The sequence below is a fragment of the Rhineura floridana genome, chromosome 8 (genome assembly GCF_030035675.1).
Source record: "Rhineura floridana isolate rRhiFlo1 chromosome 8, rRhiFlo1.hap2, whole genome shotgun sequence".
In the NCBI taxonomy this organism is placed as follows: Eukaryota; Metazoa; Chordata; class Lepidosauria; order Squamata; family Rhineuridae; genus Rhineura; species Rhineura floridana.
Window position 1 is genome coordinate 123,457,042 of NC_084487.1, and position 18,786 is coordinate 123,475,827.

Here is an 18,786-nt window from a genome sequence, read left to right on the forward strand (position 1 = left end):
TCCAACAAAGATCTGATATATTTTAGCCAGGAATGGAAAAGAATATTCACTGAATCGGATTTAGTGCTGGATTTTAACTCAATCTGACAATCCACTGTCTTTTCAGACCGCCGCTGATTTCTTGTGGCAGGTCACAACTGTCATCAGCATGGATTTTTAAATTCACTCCGAATTTTATGTTGTCTTTGTAATTGGATGTCCTCTAAGTTGATGCATTTTTAACGGCTGGCTAGGTGATAATGACTGCCATTTACATTCATTAACCTTCCTCGAATTTTCTCTTTTGTTTTGTTAGCTCTCAGAAACTGCCATTAACACTCACGTTAATTTTTTTTCTTAGTCTGTTTTCTAATTCTTCTGTTCCTTAAATAATGTTTAGGTTAAGTAATCATTTCAGTCATTATTCATTACCAAATTAAATTGCAGAAGAAAATGTAGTTTTTGCAATCTACCAAATGATGTTTCAATGCAATGCATTTTTTTCCTTTTCATCTATGAAAGACTATGTAAAAAAAAATTCTAAGTGGCAACAACATTATGGATACCACACAGCACAGCAGACACTCTGTGTAGGTGTTCTGTGGAGGACCTTAGATAACGCTTTGTTGCAGAGTGTGCGGATTGCACCGACTTATTTAGATGCTATTTTACATATATATGAAAAAAATTGACTGCTTCTCCTTACTTACTACTACTATATGAATTGGTCAGGTCTGCCCATTATGCTAACTACAATTTTTTTTTGCTGCAATACAGCAAAGGACTCTACTTTTTGAATGCAATAGGAGGAGCTCACTTCATTCATCCTACTCAGCATTTTGGGGTTTTTTGGCTTTGGCTTTCTCTTATAAATTATATAAGTAAGCCCCTGAGAGCTGCTGCCAGAGGGAGGAGAGTCACAACTTCAATTATATAAATACATAGAATAAATAAAACGCAATTATTGGTAAAAAGTATTTGTTACTTTATTTTTTTTAAAAGAAAGATTAAAATTTAGCAGGAAAAAAAGAAGTTAAAATAAGCAATGATGGTCGACTTTTAAACAGTAAAAACAAGAGTACTGCAACACAGTAAGAATAGCAAAGGGGGGAATCATTAAGCAGCACATCAGTTAGCCTGAGGCAAGAGACAGACTCAATGGGCGATTATCTGCCTAATTGATATGTAAATAGGGGAAAAAAAACATTTTTGTTAAAAAAAATTCACTAAAATTTGGATTGGCAAGTGTGAAAGCAAACAGGAACAAAAGAAGGGCAGATCAGGGCAAAAGATGGACTCGCGGAATCCAAGTGAATCAGAACTAGGCAGTGAAGCCCATCCCTAATTTTAGCTAATCTATCTGGCATATAATACCATTTATATATTATTTTATAAAGGTCTCTATCATAGAATCATAGGATAGAATTGGAAGGGGCCTGTAAGGAATGCAGGAATCCAACTTAAAGGATACCTATCCAGCTGCCTTTTAAATGCCTCCAGTGTTGGAGAGCCCACCACCTCCCTAGGTAATTGGTTCCATTGTCATACCGCTCTGACAGTTAGGAAGTTTTTCCTGATGTTCAACTGAAATCTGGCTTCCTATAAATTCAGCCCATTATTCCGGGCCCTGCAGTCTGAGATGATCAAGAAGAGATCTCAGCCCTCCTCTGTGTGACAACCTCTCAAGTACTTGAAGAGTGAGATCGTGTCTCCCCTCAATCCTTTCTTCTCAAGGCTAAAATGCCTGGTTCTTTCAGTCTCTCCCAGGGATGGAAAGATCTGCCCATTTTGGTTCTCTCAGTTTCTCATTTTTCCAATCTTTAATTCAGTTCTCCACATTTCTGCAGCAATTTGCAATTTTTTTAGAAAAAAATTCTCATGAAAATTCTCCAGCATTTTAGTACGAATTTCTCTTAATGAACACATTTTTGTAGGGAGTTTTGAGTAATGTATGCATTTTTGCAAGCCATATCTCATCATGTAATGAATTTTTGCATGTGATTTTCACTCATATTAATTTTTGTGCACACTTTCCCCAATACATGTATTTTTGTAAATATTGGTTGGTTGGCAAACTGTATGGCAAAATTCAAATCAGTGCAAATTTCAAAGGATGGCTGTATTTAGGTTCTCATAGTGTTTCAGAAAGTGTGAATTTGATAAATTCGGCTTGAAATGCAAAATGAATCTAAATTCTCATCCATCCCTAGTCTCTCCTCACAAGGCTTTGTTTCCATACTCTGATCATCCTTGTTGCCCTCCTCTGAACCCATTCCAGTTTATCTGCATCCTTCTTAAAGTGCAATGTCGAGAACTGAACACAGCACTCAAGATGAGACCTAAGCAATGCCGAATAGGTTTATTTCCATCTGTCTACATGCATAGCCTGATTTTTTACCCCAAATTGCCACATTAAATTATTTCTCCCAATTCTGTTTTAATTATTTAGATCTTTCTGTACAATCCCCCAGGTACCTGGTTGGCCACTGTGAGAACAGGATGCTGGACTAGATGGGCCACTGGCCTGATCCAACAGGCTCTTCTTATGTTCTTATCAATTAAGCTTTTGTACAACTTTCCTCTCTTTTTTTGTCCAGCTGGTAAAAGATTTTCAAATACTATTAAATTTCTGCTTATATCTGCTCCTCTCACAACATGCTGCTTATAAAAATTCAAAGCTGAATTGGCATAGGAATGAATATATTCAGCTGGTTCAGGTTACTGAGATGATAAAATATCTTTAATGGGTAGAGGTTTAGCAAACCAGTGCAGTCCTAATTATCTCAGTTGTAAGATCAACAGTAGGTACTCATGGACCCGATGGCACAACCTAAACTCAGTTTTATACATTTTAAACCATAGCAGGGAGGGTGAAAGTGAGATTGTAGAGTTCAGCACTCCAAATTTGCTCCCATAAGTGGCAGTGGTGGCCACCAATTTGGATGTATTTAAAGGAGGATTAGACAAATTCATGGAGGAAAAGGCTATCAGTGGCTACTAGCTATGATGGCTATGCTCTGCCTCCACAGGTGAAGGCAGCATGCTTCTGAATACCAGGTGCTGGAAACCACAGGAGGGGAGAGTGCTGTTGTGTTCAGGTCCTGCTTTGGGGTATCCTATGGGCATCTCCTTGTTCCCTGTGAGAACAGGATGCTGGACTAGATGGGCCATTGACCTGATCCAGTAGGCTATTCTTATGTTCTTAAGTCAGGAGATAGCAACTCTCATTACAAATAGTTTTCCTGTGCTGGACACAATGGCCTTTAAGCCCTTTCCAACTCTATTATTCTATGACTCTATATTGGAGTACTTTCAGACATTATGATGTTAGCTACCAAGTTTGGCAATGAACTCTCACAATACCAATCATATTTTAGAAGATCTCAGAGTAGTCTCTATAATGCTTAGACAACAGCTATTCCTTTTACACTTAAGTCCAGTTGAAACCATCCAGATTTCATTGGTTTAAATTGCAAATATCATGATTTAAATATTTGCTATCACTTAGTAAAAGAGGTTTGTCATTTGCAACTTGGATATGGCAAAAGAAAAGGCCATGTCCCACATACCCACCTGCTCCAAAAGCAGGATGACTCTGAGGGTGGGGAGATTCACATGGGAAGAGGTAATCCTTCAGATACCATGGTCGTAGGCCACTTACGGTTTTAAAAATCAACCCTAGAATTTTGAATTAAATCCAGAAGCAAATAGAAAACCAGTGAAATTGACATGGTTAAAATGTTACATGTCCTTTATGGACTACAAGTTTGGAAGGATCTCAGTTTGGGGTGATTACAAAAATCATCATGTGATAGCAGAATATGGTTTATTGAATTTACTTTGATTGGTCCAACAATGCAAAAGAACTGAAAGAGCTGTCTGTATCACATTGGCTTGTGGTGCTTGGAGCATTACTGTGGCACTGTAAGTATCTTACGTTCCTTGCCTCATCACCATGGGAGCAGCTATGATGCAATGTTTCCCATATTCTTACAAGTAATGACGGAACAAATTGAAAGTATGGTTTTTAAATCAGGATTGCAGGGATGTGTGTGTGTGTGTGTGACAGAGAGAGAGAGATTCCAAATATAATGTGTTTACAAGAGTATTGTTGACTAATGGCACTATGAAAATAGGCACGTTCTGTCTTTAATCACCATGTACATTTTATATTCCATAGATTAATGGGAAGCCTATCCAATACATCTTTCCCCATGCAAGGCTGAAATTACCGAGGGACCCAAAGGATCACTCAGTTTCAGGTAAAGCAAACAGGAGCATCTGGCTTTATTAGAATATTTATTATATGGCTTGCAAATGAAATATGGTAAGGAATTGGTCTTCTTGGATAAGTGACAACATTCACTGACAGCAGAACATACACGTTAAATGCAACAACACTTTTTTAAAAATAAGATAAATACTAGATAAATAAATATAGATAAAATAAATACTGAAGAAGAATGGATGTTTCATGTGTGTGTGTGTGTCCCTATTCCCACTTTTTCATTGATTGGAAAATCAGTGATTGCCTTATTCGCATTTCCTGAAATAATACAAGAACTGAACATTCACACTTTTCTGAATTTTGTGATGTAGTTGTCCAACCCAAAAATGTATATAGTATGGGAAAGTGTGCATACAATACATATAATGGTGAAAATAAAATAGAAAAATGTATTAAATCCCAGGGAATTACTTGCAAAAATGTGTATATCAGGCAAATAGAAAATTTTTGAAATTAGAATAAATGTGCACTAAAATGCTGATGAATTTTCATGATGACATTGTTTTTTAAAAAAATCACAAACTGAATGCAGAGATGTGGCAAATTAAATTTAAGATTGGAAAAATGAGAAACTGAGAGAAACCTACATTGACAGATTATTGTTGTCCCTAAATATAATCTAGTCCTTAGGGTTTTTTTAATTGTTTTTTCCATACCTCCATGTTACTATGAAAATGGGTTGAGGTTCCTTGGATATTTAAGTGCTTTGGAAATTAACCTGTTACCTGGGCAGCAGTCCTATGTACACATACTGGGAGTAAGCACAGTGGCAATTACTTCCAAATAAACTTATAGAAAATTGCACTACTGTTCCACTGTTTAGTAAGCAAGGACCTTGTTAAAATATACCTACCTAGGGTTTTAAAGCATAGACCTGCATCAGGGTTTCTCTTTGGTCCAAACTGCATGTTATCTTAATTTGTAGCATACAACTAAGATCCTTGTTCTTAACTACAGGTGTGGAGGGGATTTTTTTGACACCAATAGGAACTAGAGTCTTGTAGCTCCATGGGCAGGATGGTATTTTCAAGGAGGGTTGGCTGGGGAGGGATGGGATAAACCTCACTTTCCAACATGCTGCAATCCCAACAACGGTCCGTCCCCCCCGGTGCCTGTAATTAAAGAGATATGTAGCTGAATGCTACATATTATATATGTGCAGTTTGGTTCCTAGCCTAAACAATTAGGCTTACTCTAGCCAACTGAAATCAGTTGATCTAGATTTGCCTTACTCTATCCTGGACTGTAGAATTAGACTTTGTTTGCATTAGTCTTAAGGGGTCATTCAAAAACTTCACAGAGGTAATTGGATTTGAATCAGGGTTTTAAGAAAGAGGTACCACATAGATGTTCTGGAAGGGAGTTCCAGGTATATGGAGGCAGCAAGAGAGAGTGGGGAGTGGCATATTCATATTTGTGTTGTACAATGCATGCATAAGAAAGGGTAGAGCTGTTTGTGTTGGTAGGACACACTGGAAAAATGTTTGGTTAACAGCAGATGTTAACAAATCTGATGCTTCACAACACAGTCTCATTTTTTCCTTGCTTTCATGTGAAAAGACTCTAATTGATTTTGAATAAAATGTTTTTTGTCTTTGGCTGTGTACCCTATTTGTCTTGTGCCAGAGGCATCTAGTTCAAACACTGACAGTGTTCTGGCAGCACAAGTGGTGAATGTCCAAACACATTCCTATGCAGAAGTAATTACTGCTGCCAGCCACCACATTCCCTCCAGCATTAAATGGAAAGCAGCATTATGTTTCCTTGCCTTACTAAATGTTGTATTTGTACCCAAGATTTGCTGAGAGAAAACGTTGGTCATCCCTTCTTCTTACCCCACTCCAGAACCAGCTCAGTGGGATGGAAAGGCAGCAATAGCCTCCTGGAAGCGACGCCACTGCTGCTTGCCAGGATGAGGAGAGGACAGTGAGGTCAGGGCTGCACAGGTTCATTGGCAGAGCCAATCCAAAGCTGTTCTGACCTCACTACCGCCTCACTCCTCCCCCTCCTGGTAAGCGGCAGTGGGAACATTGATGGGAGGCTATTGCTCCATCTCCATCTCACTGGGTGAACGGTTTTTGCCACACTCATACCCTTCCACATATCCTAAAAGCATTCACAACCTTTTCTCTCTTTATATTTCATGGGGATTGTCAATTTTGCGTGCTTTTTAATGTATGCAAATAAGTAAAAATGAATAAACCTATGCTCTAGTTCAAGTGTTTAGTCATCCTAACCAGGACCCTAGCCAGATTTTTATTTTTATTTTTTTAACGCAAGTCTTATGTGGCATGGGGAGAAACTCCTATAAGTAATGTACTGTATTTAAATCAAAGTTATTTGTTTATTTTAATTGAGTTATAAAAATAAAAGTGCTCATTGGTCAGAATAGCAGGAGCTACATGCAGGTCAATTTCTTCTGAAATAAAAGGACTACAAAACAAACTTTTAAAAATGAAAATTCAGATAATTTGCTATGCAGTTTAGGAAACATAGCTCCTAACCCCAGGGTTGCTGACAAGGGGATACAGGGGAAGTATATAGACAAGGCTCCTTTTTTAAAAAAAGTAAGTCAGTCAGACATGGAACCATGCAAGGAGGGAGCTGGGAGGGGAATATTTCAGGGGGGAAGCAGCCACTATGGAAAGGATTATGCACCTTTTTCACATTCACACATGTGCTGCAAAGTGCCTTTTCTGAATGTACAGAGAAGGGTTTGGTGGGCTAAAGTTACCATGCCTTTAGCAGTTCCATAATCATTTTATTTGTTTAGCAATATGCCATTACAAACATAGATCATTCAAAGCTGAGACACAAATTTAGCTCTTAAATTCCTAGCTGTCAGGGCAAATAAGGAAACACACAAAGAGATATATATTTCTTTATCTGATAACAAAAAAACAGAGCTTGGAAAAGTTACTTTTTTGAACTACAACTACCATCAGCCCAATCCAGTGGCCATGCTGGCTGGGGCTGATGGGAAATGTAGTTAAAAAAAGTAACTTTTCCAAGCTTGCAAAAAACCCCACAAACTCACTTGGTGAAACAAATTTTTTCCTACGACTAAATTCAGACAGATATTTCTGATGAGGATCTTTATATAAAGGACACTGGGTAACATAATGAATAACATCCTCTATAGCTGTTTTACAAAACACACAAAACCAGTGTTCTAAGGGAAGTTTTTTATAATGACCATCGAGAAAGGCAGAGGGCATGACATTAAACCTTAACTCGTAAAAGCGATTCTGCGTGGAGCTAAAGTAATTACCTCTAAGTAAGTAGCTTTCTGTTGGTCTGTTTTAAAGCATGGATACAGCCTGGAGAATCTTGAAGAGTGGATAGTTAGTATATCAGCTAAAGAAGCTCTCCTGTACACAAACAGCTTTAACTGTACTTTAGACAGTAACTGAATCTCATACAACAAGCGTATGTAAATCAGCAACTCCCTTTTGGACATTTAAGGGTGAGCCATAAGCTATGGAGGCCAGGAGGGAGGGTGGCAAAGCTAATATTCTGTTGTGAAAATTTAGGAGATGAACCTCTATTCTGGCCTGGACTGAAGGCCAACCCACTTCTGCACGAACATGCACAGCAGGAGTGCCAACAGGTAGCCCCAAAACCTTCTTTAAAAAAGAGCTTTGAACCTTCTCCAACTCACAAATTAGTGAGTGGCTAAGACCCCAAAGCTCTATACCATATAACATAGAAGGGACAACCTTTGCCCCCAAAATATTAAGGGCTGGAACAATCAATTTCCCACCCTTGACGTAAAAGAATTTCAGAATAAAGCCGGCAAGACGTCTAGCTTTAGCAGCAATAGCATTCATGTCAACCGTCCAACAGGAGTTTGCTGCAAAATGGACTCCTAAATAGCAAAATGATTTAGTCTGTTGGATAGGATTATTAAAAATTGACCAATTTAATATCTCTTACCAAACACAACCATTTTAGTTTTTGAGAAGTTGATAATGAGCTGTTCCTGCTGACAATATTTAGCCAACAGATCCATGTGCTTGTTCAGGCCACCCCTTGTTAAGGATAATATAACCATGTTATCTGCATATAAGAGAATACTGACCTTCCTATTTCCTATAGCTGGAAGACATGCATCCAAATTCCCAAGCAGTTTGACCTGATCATTTATATAAAAGCTAAAGGGGGGGGCAGAACACATCCCTGTTTGACACCCTTCTTAATTGGGATAGGGTGATAAAAGGCCAGTCCTACCAACTCTGATTTTAGCTATGGTATCTAGATACAAACTTTGGAGCAGCATCAACAGCCTAGGATCTGTATCAAGAGCATGCAGTATGGACCACAAGCAGTTTCTGTCAATTGAGTCAAAAGCTGATGAGAGGTCCACAAAAACTGCATAAAGTCTTGAATTGTTTTTCAAGGTTTTCTCAGTAAGATGGAACAAAATATAGCAATGATCAATGGTGGAGTAAGAGTTCCAAAACCAGCTTGCTCTTCACACAAAATAGAATTGGAAGAGACCCAGTCCTGTAGCTTGTTAAGTAAAAAGGAAGCATATATTTTATTTTATTTTTATCATTAATTTTTATTCAAATTTTCAAAGACAAAAAACAAAACAAAACAAAACAAAAATAATTAAACAATAAAATAAAATGTTGACTTCCGATTTGTCGCAGATCAGTTGTAGGTCTACAATATATAACAATCCTGTCTCTTAAATTATATTATAAAATCACTTTCCTCCAGTAGTTATCTTAATTAATCATCAAATCTCATAAACATTACTTTATTCTTTCCACAAAAAGTCAAAGAGAGGTTTCAATTCTTTGAGAAATATATCTATCAATTTTTCTCCAAATAAGCATGTCGATTAATCCATCTCGTTCAAATCTGTTAGGTCCAATAATTTCAATAGCCATTCTTCCATTATCAATATTAATTCCATCTTCCATCTTCAATAATCCTGTTAAGTCCAGTAATTTCAGTATCCATTCTTCCATTATCAGTATCCCATAATAATCTTGCTGTCATAGCCATAGTCCATTATCAGTATCCCATAATAATCTTGCTGTCATAGCCATAGTCATATAATAAGAGTCTGATGGGAATTTCCTTTATCACAAATATTTCCTTGCCATCAATTCTGAATATGTTGCTGAAATATTGTTGTAAAGTCATATCTCTGTTCTTCTTTTTTACAAAATGCACTGGCTCATCTCTTAAGAGTTTTTCCATTGTCACATATCTGTAGTTAATTCCATAGATTTTTTCTATGTCAAGCTCCATCACATCATTCCCGTCCCGAAAATTATCCAAGACATTGATAACTTTATCTCTAATATCTTCATTAATTTCTTCAGAGACAACGTTGAATTCCAAACAGTAAACTTTGTTTCTAATATCCATAAACTCCAGATCTTTTTCCAGTTCCACATTTGTTCCAGTCTCCAGAGCTTGTATCTTCCCTTTAATTTTTCTTTTCTCATCTCTAATCTCATCAATCTCCTCTCTCATAAGATCCCCTATTTCTTTAAGCTTCTGCGTCATTTTGCCAAATTCAATCTTCATCTCCTGTCTACCCTGTCTCAGGGTTTGTTTCGTTATCTCAATCTCATCCATTATTTTCTGAAACATACTTACTTCCAGAATCTCAGCCACTTTCTTGATTGCCATTCTTAAAACCACGAAAACAAAACAAAACAAAAAAAACCCACTTCTTATTTCAGCAACAATTGGGTTAATATTCCAGGCTTGATGACATCACAGTGTAGACAGTACAGCCTGCCTTATATCTTATATGTTCAGGAATACAAAACAAATTTAGTTCCCAGCATCAAAACAGTTAGTGGCGTCGTGAACAAGCAGATTCGTCAAAATGAAATAGACCAAAAAGAAAATAGTCCCGGACATATAATATTCCATAGTTCATAAATCAAATTTATTTATTTTCCTCTTCGGAATAGAAATCCCTCTTCCGTTTGTATCTTTAGAATGCACTTCCAGGCCAGCTTTTTGCAATAGAAACAAAGATAAGCTTTTTCAATTTCTTTCTTCCTTAATTTCGTGAATAAAAGAGAAGAGTTATAACTCACCCAGAAATTCTTTATAGCTGATTCATTGACAAATCTCTTTTTGCTGCAACAGTTTAAACCAAGTGAAAAAAAAAATAGAAAGAAGGATGCTTGCCTGTTAAAGTCCGTTTTTCTTTGAAGAAAAGATAAACGTGTCGCTTAATCAGTTAGAGCTTGTTGGAAGTCCGTCCGGCATTGCTGGCTGAACCTTCTCTCATAAATTAATGAAATCCAGTCCTCCCAACAAAAACAGGCTTTTGTGGTTAATCTCTACGTTTCTCCCTGCCTGGGAGAAAATCTTTACCAGTCAAAAAGAACGTTCTGACTGATTTTAAAACTGAAAAAGCTTCTTCTGAGACGAGAGCTCGTCTCAAAAAGCAGGCACAAGCGAAGTCACCCTTCCCGGAAGTGAGGAAGCATATATTTTAGAAGAGATATCCAGCAGACTAATCAGTCTGTAATTCTGGGGAAAAGAAGGGTTACCCTTTTTGAAAATAGGATAAACTATAGATAGTTTCCAACCAGGAGGAATTAGACTAGTCAGATTAATCTCAGTAAACAATTTAGCAAGAACAGGGGTCCACCAATTAGGAAATGATTAAAAACGTTCTGGTGGCAAAAAATCTTCACCCGTGGCCTTATTGAGCTTAATCAAATCAATCAGGGAATTTAACTGTATAAGGGGTTACTGGGTCCCAATCGGGTAGAGTTCTATGATCTACAAAAGGGAAGGAAACTGATAAAGAGTTATATAATTTAGTAAAATAATTGGTCCAGCCATCAACTGGAATCTGAGCCTCAATAATCCCTCTTGCCTCAACCAGGCCATGTGCAGCAACATCCCAGAACTTACGCTCGTTGGTTTCTATAGCAGCTTGGCCCAATGCCTCCCATTGAGTTCTGTTATGTTCATGCTTTTTTGAACGTATGAGGTGTTTGTAAAATGATCTAAATTCAATAAGTTGTTGGGTAACTACTTCTGTTTTCAATGTTAAGTGTCACCTGGAGAGTTTAGCCAAAGTTATTTTAGCACTCTGACAGTCCTTATCAAACCACGAGGAGAATGATTTGAAATTCTGGTATGGTGTACAAGATGAAGTTAAAAAAGGTTTTAGGTAGTCTGCAATCAGTTGATACATACATAAGGGAGTGTATTCTCCCCAAAGGCAATAAGAATGTAATGAATAGCTCTTTGGCAGTCAAAAGATTAGTCAAAGACTGAGAGAGAGACTGAGACCATCTCAGTCTTCTAGACCCCAGAACTTTTCTATTCCAATTATGATGGGGAGCTGACTGAGGACCAACAATGTTAAAATCTAACAAAAGTACAAGGGGATAATAGTCACTTTCTGTGCGGTCTAGAATATCCATTTCTTTTATAGAGACAAGGAGAAAATGGCTAACAATAAAATAATCAATAATGATTGCCCCCCAAGTTACTGACGTAAGTAAAATTGCCTCTAGACTTGTCCCCAAAACTGCCATTAATTATAACAAGATTATGATTGAAAGTAAGCTTAAGTAGATGCTTCCCACAATGACTGAGGTGCCTATCCCTAGAGAGATGTCCCAAAGGGAAAAAAATCTTCCCAATCCATCTGTCCTGGTAATGGAAACTTAATAGAAGCATTCCCAATCCTAGCTTTCAGATCACCCACGATAAGAAGGCTCTCTGTAGGATGATTGAAGCTAATTAAGCTCAAGAAATTATCAAACTGAGCCCACAGATCTAAAGGGTTAGGTAAGTTGGAGGGAGGAAAATATATATTAAGACAGACTAAAGTTGTCCTATTGGAAAGGTCTATCAGGACTGGAAGAAAGGCATCTCTACAATAGGAGCCAGGTAATACTGATATAGAACCTCTGATGTCAACAGAGATCAAAGTAGCTAGCCCACCCATACCTCATCTGAAATTGTGTTTCTTGGTGGCAGGATAGAAAAAGGATTTATAGCCATGAATCTGGTGAAAACTCTCCAATAGCCATGTGTTTTGTAAACAAATTATTTTAAATTTAGTTTAAAAGGTTAAAAAATCAGTATCATTACACTTACTATGCCAGCCTGCCACATTCCAAGATAAAAGGTTTAGTCATGGGCAAGGAATAATACAATCAAGAGTCTGCTCCGAATCAACAAAAATGCAAAGGTTGTCCTTTGGCAACTCCAAAGAATGTAAGTCAGGCATAGCTGGATTGACAACCCCATCAGAATTGGGTGAACCAAGTTCATGTGGTTCCACATACCGCATAGCCATCCAATTCCTAGTAGTTGGAGAATTCAAAGGTTTCCTAATCCAGTCTATCTCAAAGGGATGGGTGTTCGTAGGGGATTGGTTTAACAGTTTGGCCTTTAAAGTCCCAGAAGATAGAATACTTGGATTACTTGATTAGTGACCTCTGCTTGTAAAATGGAAATTGACTGCCTTCAAGTCGATTCCGACTTATGGTGACCCTATGAATAGGGCTTTCATGGCAAGCGGTATTCAGAGGTGGTTTACCATTGCCTTCCTCTGAGGCTGAGAGGCAGTGACTGGCCCAAGGTCACCCAGTGAGCTTCATGGCTGTGTGGGGATTTGAACCCTGGTCTCCCAGGTCATAGTCCAACACCTTAACCACTACACCACACTGGCTCTTTACCTCTAATGGTATGCATTCCAAAATATCTAGATATGGCTACTACTGGAGAAACTAAAGGTATTGTAGAAACTCACACAAAAGTCAGAGGGTTCTATAACACACAAACACCTTTCCATTCCCCATCTGGGCAAGCAAGAGGCATTATTCAGGGACACATTCCAGTCAGGCAAAGCATTTTGATAGGTACGTGGTGCTGGTGAGAGGTGTGGCCTGCAGAAGGACAGAAGAGTCCTGAGAGCCAGATAGAGAGGCCTGGAGGGCCTCATTTGATCCCTTGGATCCCTACCCCTGCTCTAGTGTAAGCGTTCTTATGATGGCATTGTTAAGAAATTGTAGCCAAGATTTTTCATCAAGTGAACACAGGGAGCTGCCTAATACTGAGTCAGACCCAGATTACCATTATCATTATTATTATTAAGATTTATTACCCGCCCTTCACCCAAAGGCCCCAGGGCAGGTTACAACAATTTAAAAACATAATTAAAACAGGTAAAAACAACCTAAATGAGAGCCAGTGTAGCGTAGCGGCTAAGGTGCTGGACTACAACCTGGGAGGCCAGATTGAATCCCCACAGCCATGAAGCTCACTGGGTGACCTTGGGCCAGCCACTGCCTCTCAGCCTCAGAGGGGGGCAATGGTAAACTTCCTCTGAATACCGCTTACCATGAAAACCCTATTCAAGTCGGGATCGACTTGAAGGCAGTCCATTTTCCATTTTCCAAAAACAACTTAAACAACATCATGGAACATAGGGTGGGTCCTAAAAATAAACATCTCAGGTGTCGAAGGCCAGGGTAAAGAGGTATGTCTTCAACATTTGCCGAAAGTAGTACAGTGAAGTTTCTAGTTGCACCTCGGTGGGGAGGGAGTTCCACAGCTTAGGGGCTGCCACAGAGAATGCCCTCTCCCAGGCCACCCGCTGAACTTCTGAAGGTGGCGGAACTACCAAAAGGGCCCCCTCTGATGATCTCAACACCCGAGAGGTCTGTAGGGACGGAGGCTGCCTTTCCCACTAGGCCACATGGCTCAGAACCATCTACACTGACTAGCAGCACCTGTCCAGGGTTTCCAGCAGGGAACATGCCCAGCTCTACCTGTGTTTCTGTATCCATCGAACACAAAGAATGCTCTCTATTTAGCATTAGGAAACAGGAATTTGGGCCAGGATAAAAGATGACAATTCTGGGCTGGTAATGTCATCGAAGTCTCCATAGGCTAAGGTTATCCTCAGTCTTGTCTGGAAGTGGATAGGTTAGGCGGCGAGGAGATGTTCCTTGGTTGCTCCTCTAATGCACTGTGCTTTAGTGTATGTAATGAATTATTGATACTTATTTCAAAGAGCCTTATAATTCTTTAGACACTGGAAGAGGTCCATTAGAACTGGGTTGTCTGTTACGGACCATTTCTCTCTCTTGACTACTAACATGGCTGAATACTTTCTTGCTAACTGCCTCAACCAATAAAAGTGCCAGTTGTCAAAAGATATCTTACAAAAGGATATTAAACATTCCCCTATTCTGTTAAGCATACCTTAAGCTTGAAGAAATGGGAGAAAACAAATATTAATATTAAGGACATCAGCACAGAATTTTGCATGAGACTTGGCATGTGATGTATCTATTCTGTTTGATGGGCTGGTCCCTTACTAAACTGCACACAATTAGGGAAATGGTTCCTGTCTCAGGCTTATATTCCTAGGGGGGGACAAAGCAGTGCATTATGTTAGTAACACTTTTTTCCAATGTGCTAAGACCTGGGTATGTTCTGTCTTCACGGGAAGCAGTCATGAGGGTAATGGGGGTAATAGATGCTCTTTGTATGACTTCCCCACTGAAAATGTCTCCTCCAGTACTGCTCTTTGCTCCTGATGGTGCTCTTTGCTATAAATAACAGCTTCAGGAATCATTTTCAGAGGGGAAATGTTACAGGGTTAAATCCCACTCCCCATATGCCTTTGAAGCCACATCTGTACCCACCTCACACTTGACATCACGCATGATGTCAGGTGCATGGCAGGTGTGTGTGGTTTGGAGAAAATCGGCTGGGGGGGCAATTTAGTACCCCTGGTGGGCCAGGTTTGCCCCATGAGCTAGAGGTTCCCCATCCCTGCCAAATGCCATGGGTTTGATTTGGATTGGACCCTCCCTAGCTGCTTTTTGTCAAGAAAGCCTGCTAATAAAATCCCACTCTACTAATGTAATGTGTGGTTTGACCCTAACATTTCCTATATAGGTGGGTTGGTACTAAAACACACAGCTGAGAGCTTAATATTCAGAGACATAGTGCCTCCAACAGTGGATGTGTATGATTGTACCCCATAAAAATGGAAGTTAACTTAAACAGCTGCACACATATGACAGCTAGTGCTGGAAGAAGGCACTGAGCAATTAGTCTTTTATGACTTGTGACTGCAATCGCTCTGCTGGGATTGGGCTGTTAATACATAAATTGAAACTTAATCATTTTAACTATTATAATAAGGGTTGGGAAAGCAGCCTTTAGTGTCCCTAGATAAGTGACTGAGTCATCACATTTGCGATTCTGGCTTCTGGAATTTAAAGGCTGATTCCTCCTACCCACCTCCCATCTTGGGAGTATTTAAATTATAGATATTGTAGGCTAAATTAAGTGTGCATATTACTATCATATTGATACTTAGATTTCTTAAAGTCTTTAGTGGAACAAAACTACCATTAGCAATTTTATGTAAATGAGAGGTCTGTGAAATTTCCTTTTGCTTCCTGGGAATATTCAGAGATTTTACGCTCTTCCTTGCCCCTATGCAAGTTGAGAGAGCAATCCCTCTATTAACTTTCATAGGGTGGAAGAAGAGCCTGAATCTCCAGAAAAGGCAGGGGGAGGATGTCACCCTCCCCAGTGGTTCCTGTTATCCCAAGAGCCTTGATGGGGGTGGGGGGCTCCATCCTTCAGCCATTTTCAGGAATCCAGCCTCTTCTTTTTCCCTTTGCAAGTTTTTTATTTTATTTATTTATTATTTGATTTATATCCCACCTTCCTCCCAGTAGGAGCCCAGGGAGGCAAACAGAAGCACTAAAAACACTTTAAAACATCATAAAAACAGAGTTTAAAATATATTAAAAGAAAACATCTTTAAAACATTTTTTAAAAGCTTTAAAAACATTTTTAAAGGGTTTAAAAACATCTTAAAAAGCAATTCCAACACAGATGCAGACTGGGATAAGGTCTCAACTTAAAAGGCTTGTTGAAAGAGAAAAGTCTTCAGTAGGTACCAAAAAGATATGGCGCCTGTTTAATATTTAAGGGGAGGGAATTCTAAAGGGTAGGTGCCACTACACTAAAGGTCCGTTTCCTATGTTGTGCAGAATGGAATCCTGATAAGATGGTATCTGCAGGAGGCCCTCACCTGCAGAGCACAGTGATCGACTGGGTATATAAAGGGTAAGGCAGTCTTTCAGGTATCCTGGTCCCAAGCTGTATAGGGCTTTGTACACCAAAACTAAAAACTTGAACTTGGCCTTCTAGCAAATGGGCAGCCAGTACAATTCTTTCCACAGCGGGGTGACATGTTGGTGATACCCTGCCCCAGTAAGCAGTCTCACCACTGCATTTTGCACCAGCTGCAGCTTCCAGACCAACCTCAAGGGCAGCCCCACATAGAGTGCATTACAGTAATCCAGCCTGGAGGTTACCAGTGTGTGGACAACAGTGGTCAGGCTATCCCTGTCCAGAAACAGCTGCAGCTGTCTTACCAGCCGAAAACTGGTAAAAGGCACTCCTAGGTCACCTGGGCCTCTAGCAACAAAGATGAATCCAGGAACACCCCCAGACTATGGACCTTCGCTTTCAGAGGAAGTACGACCCCATCCACAGCAGGCAACTGACCAATTATCTGAACTTGGGAACCACCAACCCACAGCACCTCCGTCTTGCTAGTATTCAGACTCAGTTTATTGGCCCTCATCCAGCCCACCACCGAGTCCAGGCAGCTGTCCAGGGCTTGCACGGCCTCTCCCGATTCAGATGTTACAGAGAACTAGAGCTGGGTATCCTCAGCGTACTGCTGACACCTCACCCCAGATCTCCTGATTACCACTCCCAAGAGCTTCATATAGATGTTAAACAGCATGGCAGACAAGATGTTAACGTAATCGTATGCTGTCTCCATCCACTTGCATACAAGGAAGCAAGAGGCTGCATCCCCCAAAACGGCCTTGGTGTAGCAGGGTCCTTGCTCCCTCCTTCCCTCAGCCTTTTCTGGGAAGCTGGCTTCCTTCTGCCTATGCAAGTTCATGGAAGAATCACTCTCTCAGTTAACCATCAACTATGTGCAGAGATGGGGAGGTTCACACGAGAGTATCAGAGTAAAAAGAAAAAAGCACCATCTACATTCCACCTTGCATGATAAAGATGATAAAGCATGCATGACTTAAGACCTACTTGAGAGCCAGTGTGGCATAGTGGTTAAGGTGTTGGACTACGACCTTGGAGACCATGGTTCAAATCCCCACACAGTCATGAAGACTCACTGGGTGACCTTGGGCCAGTCACTGCCTCTCAGCCTCATGAAAACCCTATTCATAGGATCACCATAAGTAGGAATCGACTTGAAGGCAGTACATTTACAGTTTTTATTTGTTAATGCACTTCATAGTATCATGTAGCACAGAATGGTATTATAAACAAGAGAGATACAGCACTGTATATCAGATTGTGCCCTGGGAAAGTCAATTGCATTTGCGAAAAATATCAGTACACTGATTCCTCACACACAAAAGGGGCTTCAGTGTGGATTGTATAAGTCCTTAGTGCTAGCTATCCTGGCACCACATTTATAAGAGTCCAGTCAGAGAAGTGTTGAATTTATGAACCAAAACACACTTCTAGCTTCTTTCAGGAGATTAGTAAAAATACAGAAGTCGGTTATTTCTATTGTAAGAGCTTATATGTGGAAGGAACTGCATTTGCACAACATCCCACCCCTGCTTCTTGGGAGCCCTGGTGGCAACAGTTCCAGATTAATCCATCATTACTTTAGGGTGCAAAACAAAAGTGTAACCATTTGAACTGTTTGCTGCGGAGTGCCACTTGTCTAAGGAGCCCTATTAATACTCAACACCAGCATTGGACACTGTGTGCCAATGTAAAGTGGATTCTAAGGAACATAACTTTAATGTTGACAGTGACTTAAGGCTACAAGCCTATCCCCATTTACCTGGGACTAAGCCCCATTGAACTCAATGGAGATTATTTCTGAGTAGACAAGGAGAAAGAAACTTTGGTTTCTTTCCTGTAAGAAACTTTGGTTTTCTTATAATGGTCAGTTCACTGGTAATATTAATTCTTATACATAATAGAAAAAAACTGGTTATGTAAGTGTATTTACTATTTTGCTACAGTGTTTAAATCACTGTGTGTTTTACATGAATTTTGGTACTTTTGGTAGAAAGGCAGCAAAACACTGCAATAAATAAATGTCAGCTTCTGTTTATTTTTTTCTATACATTTTTCACATGTGCACGTTTCTTTTCCCTCCTGAATGCAGGCAATGGACTTGGGATCCGAATTGTAGGTGGAAAAGAAATTCCTGGAACCAATGGAGAAATTGGAGCTTACGTTGCTAAGATCCTACCTGGTGGAAGTACTGAGCAAATTGGGAAACTTGTGGAAGGTAAAGTGCTTTCCTTGACTTGTTCAAGGTTACTCAGTAGATTTGCACAGAGTTCACTTATCCTTGCGGCAAAACAGACGGGGACCTGGGAAATGGTAATAGAGTAAAACAAGAGAGGGGGCTTTGTCAGTAGTAATTCCCCAGCTGTAGAATGGAATTCTCTACCCAGAGAGGCCTGCCT

General features: G+C 39.6%; 1 protein-coding gene across 1 annotated transcript in view; it reads left to right on the plus strand.

Annotated features, from left to right (window-relative positions):
- The window catches only part of PCLO (piccolo presynaptic cytomatrix protein), a 394,902-nt gene that overhangs the window by 268,925 nt on the left and 107,191 nt on the right, over positions 1-18,786 (plus strand). The window contains exons 9-10 of the mRNA XM_061582318.1: positions 4,160-4,241; positions 18,480-18,605. Of these exons, the coding sequence (XP_061438302.1) occupies positions 4,160-4,241; positions 18,480-18,605 (208 nt within the window). The remainder of the gene's footprint in view (positions 1-4,159; positions 4,242-18,479; positions 18,606-18,786) is intronic.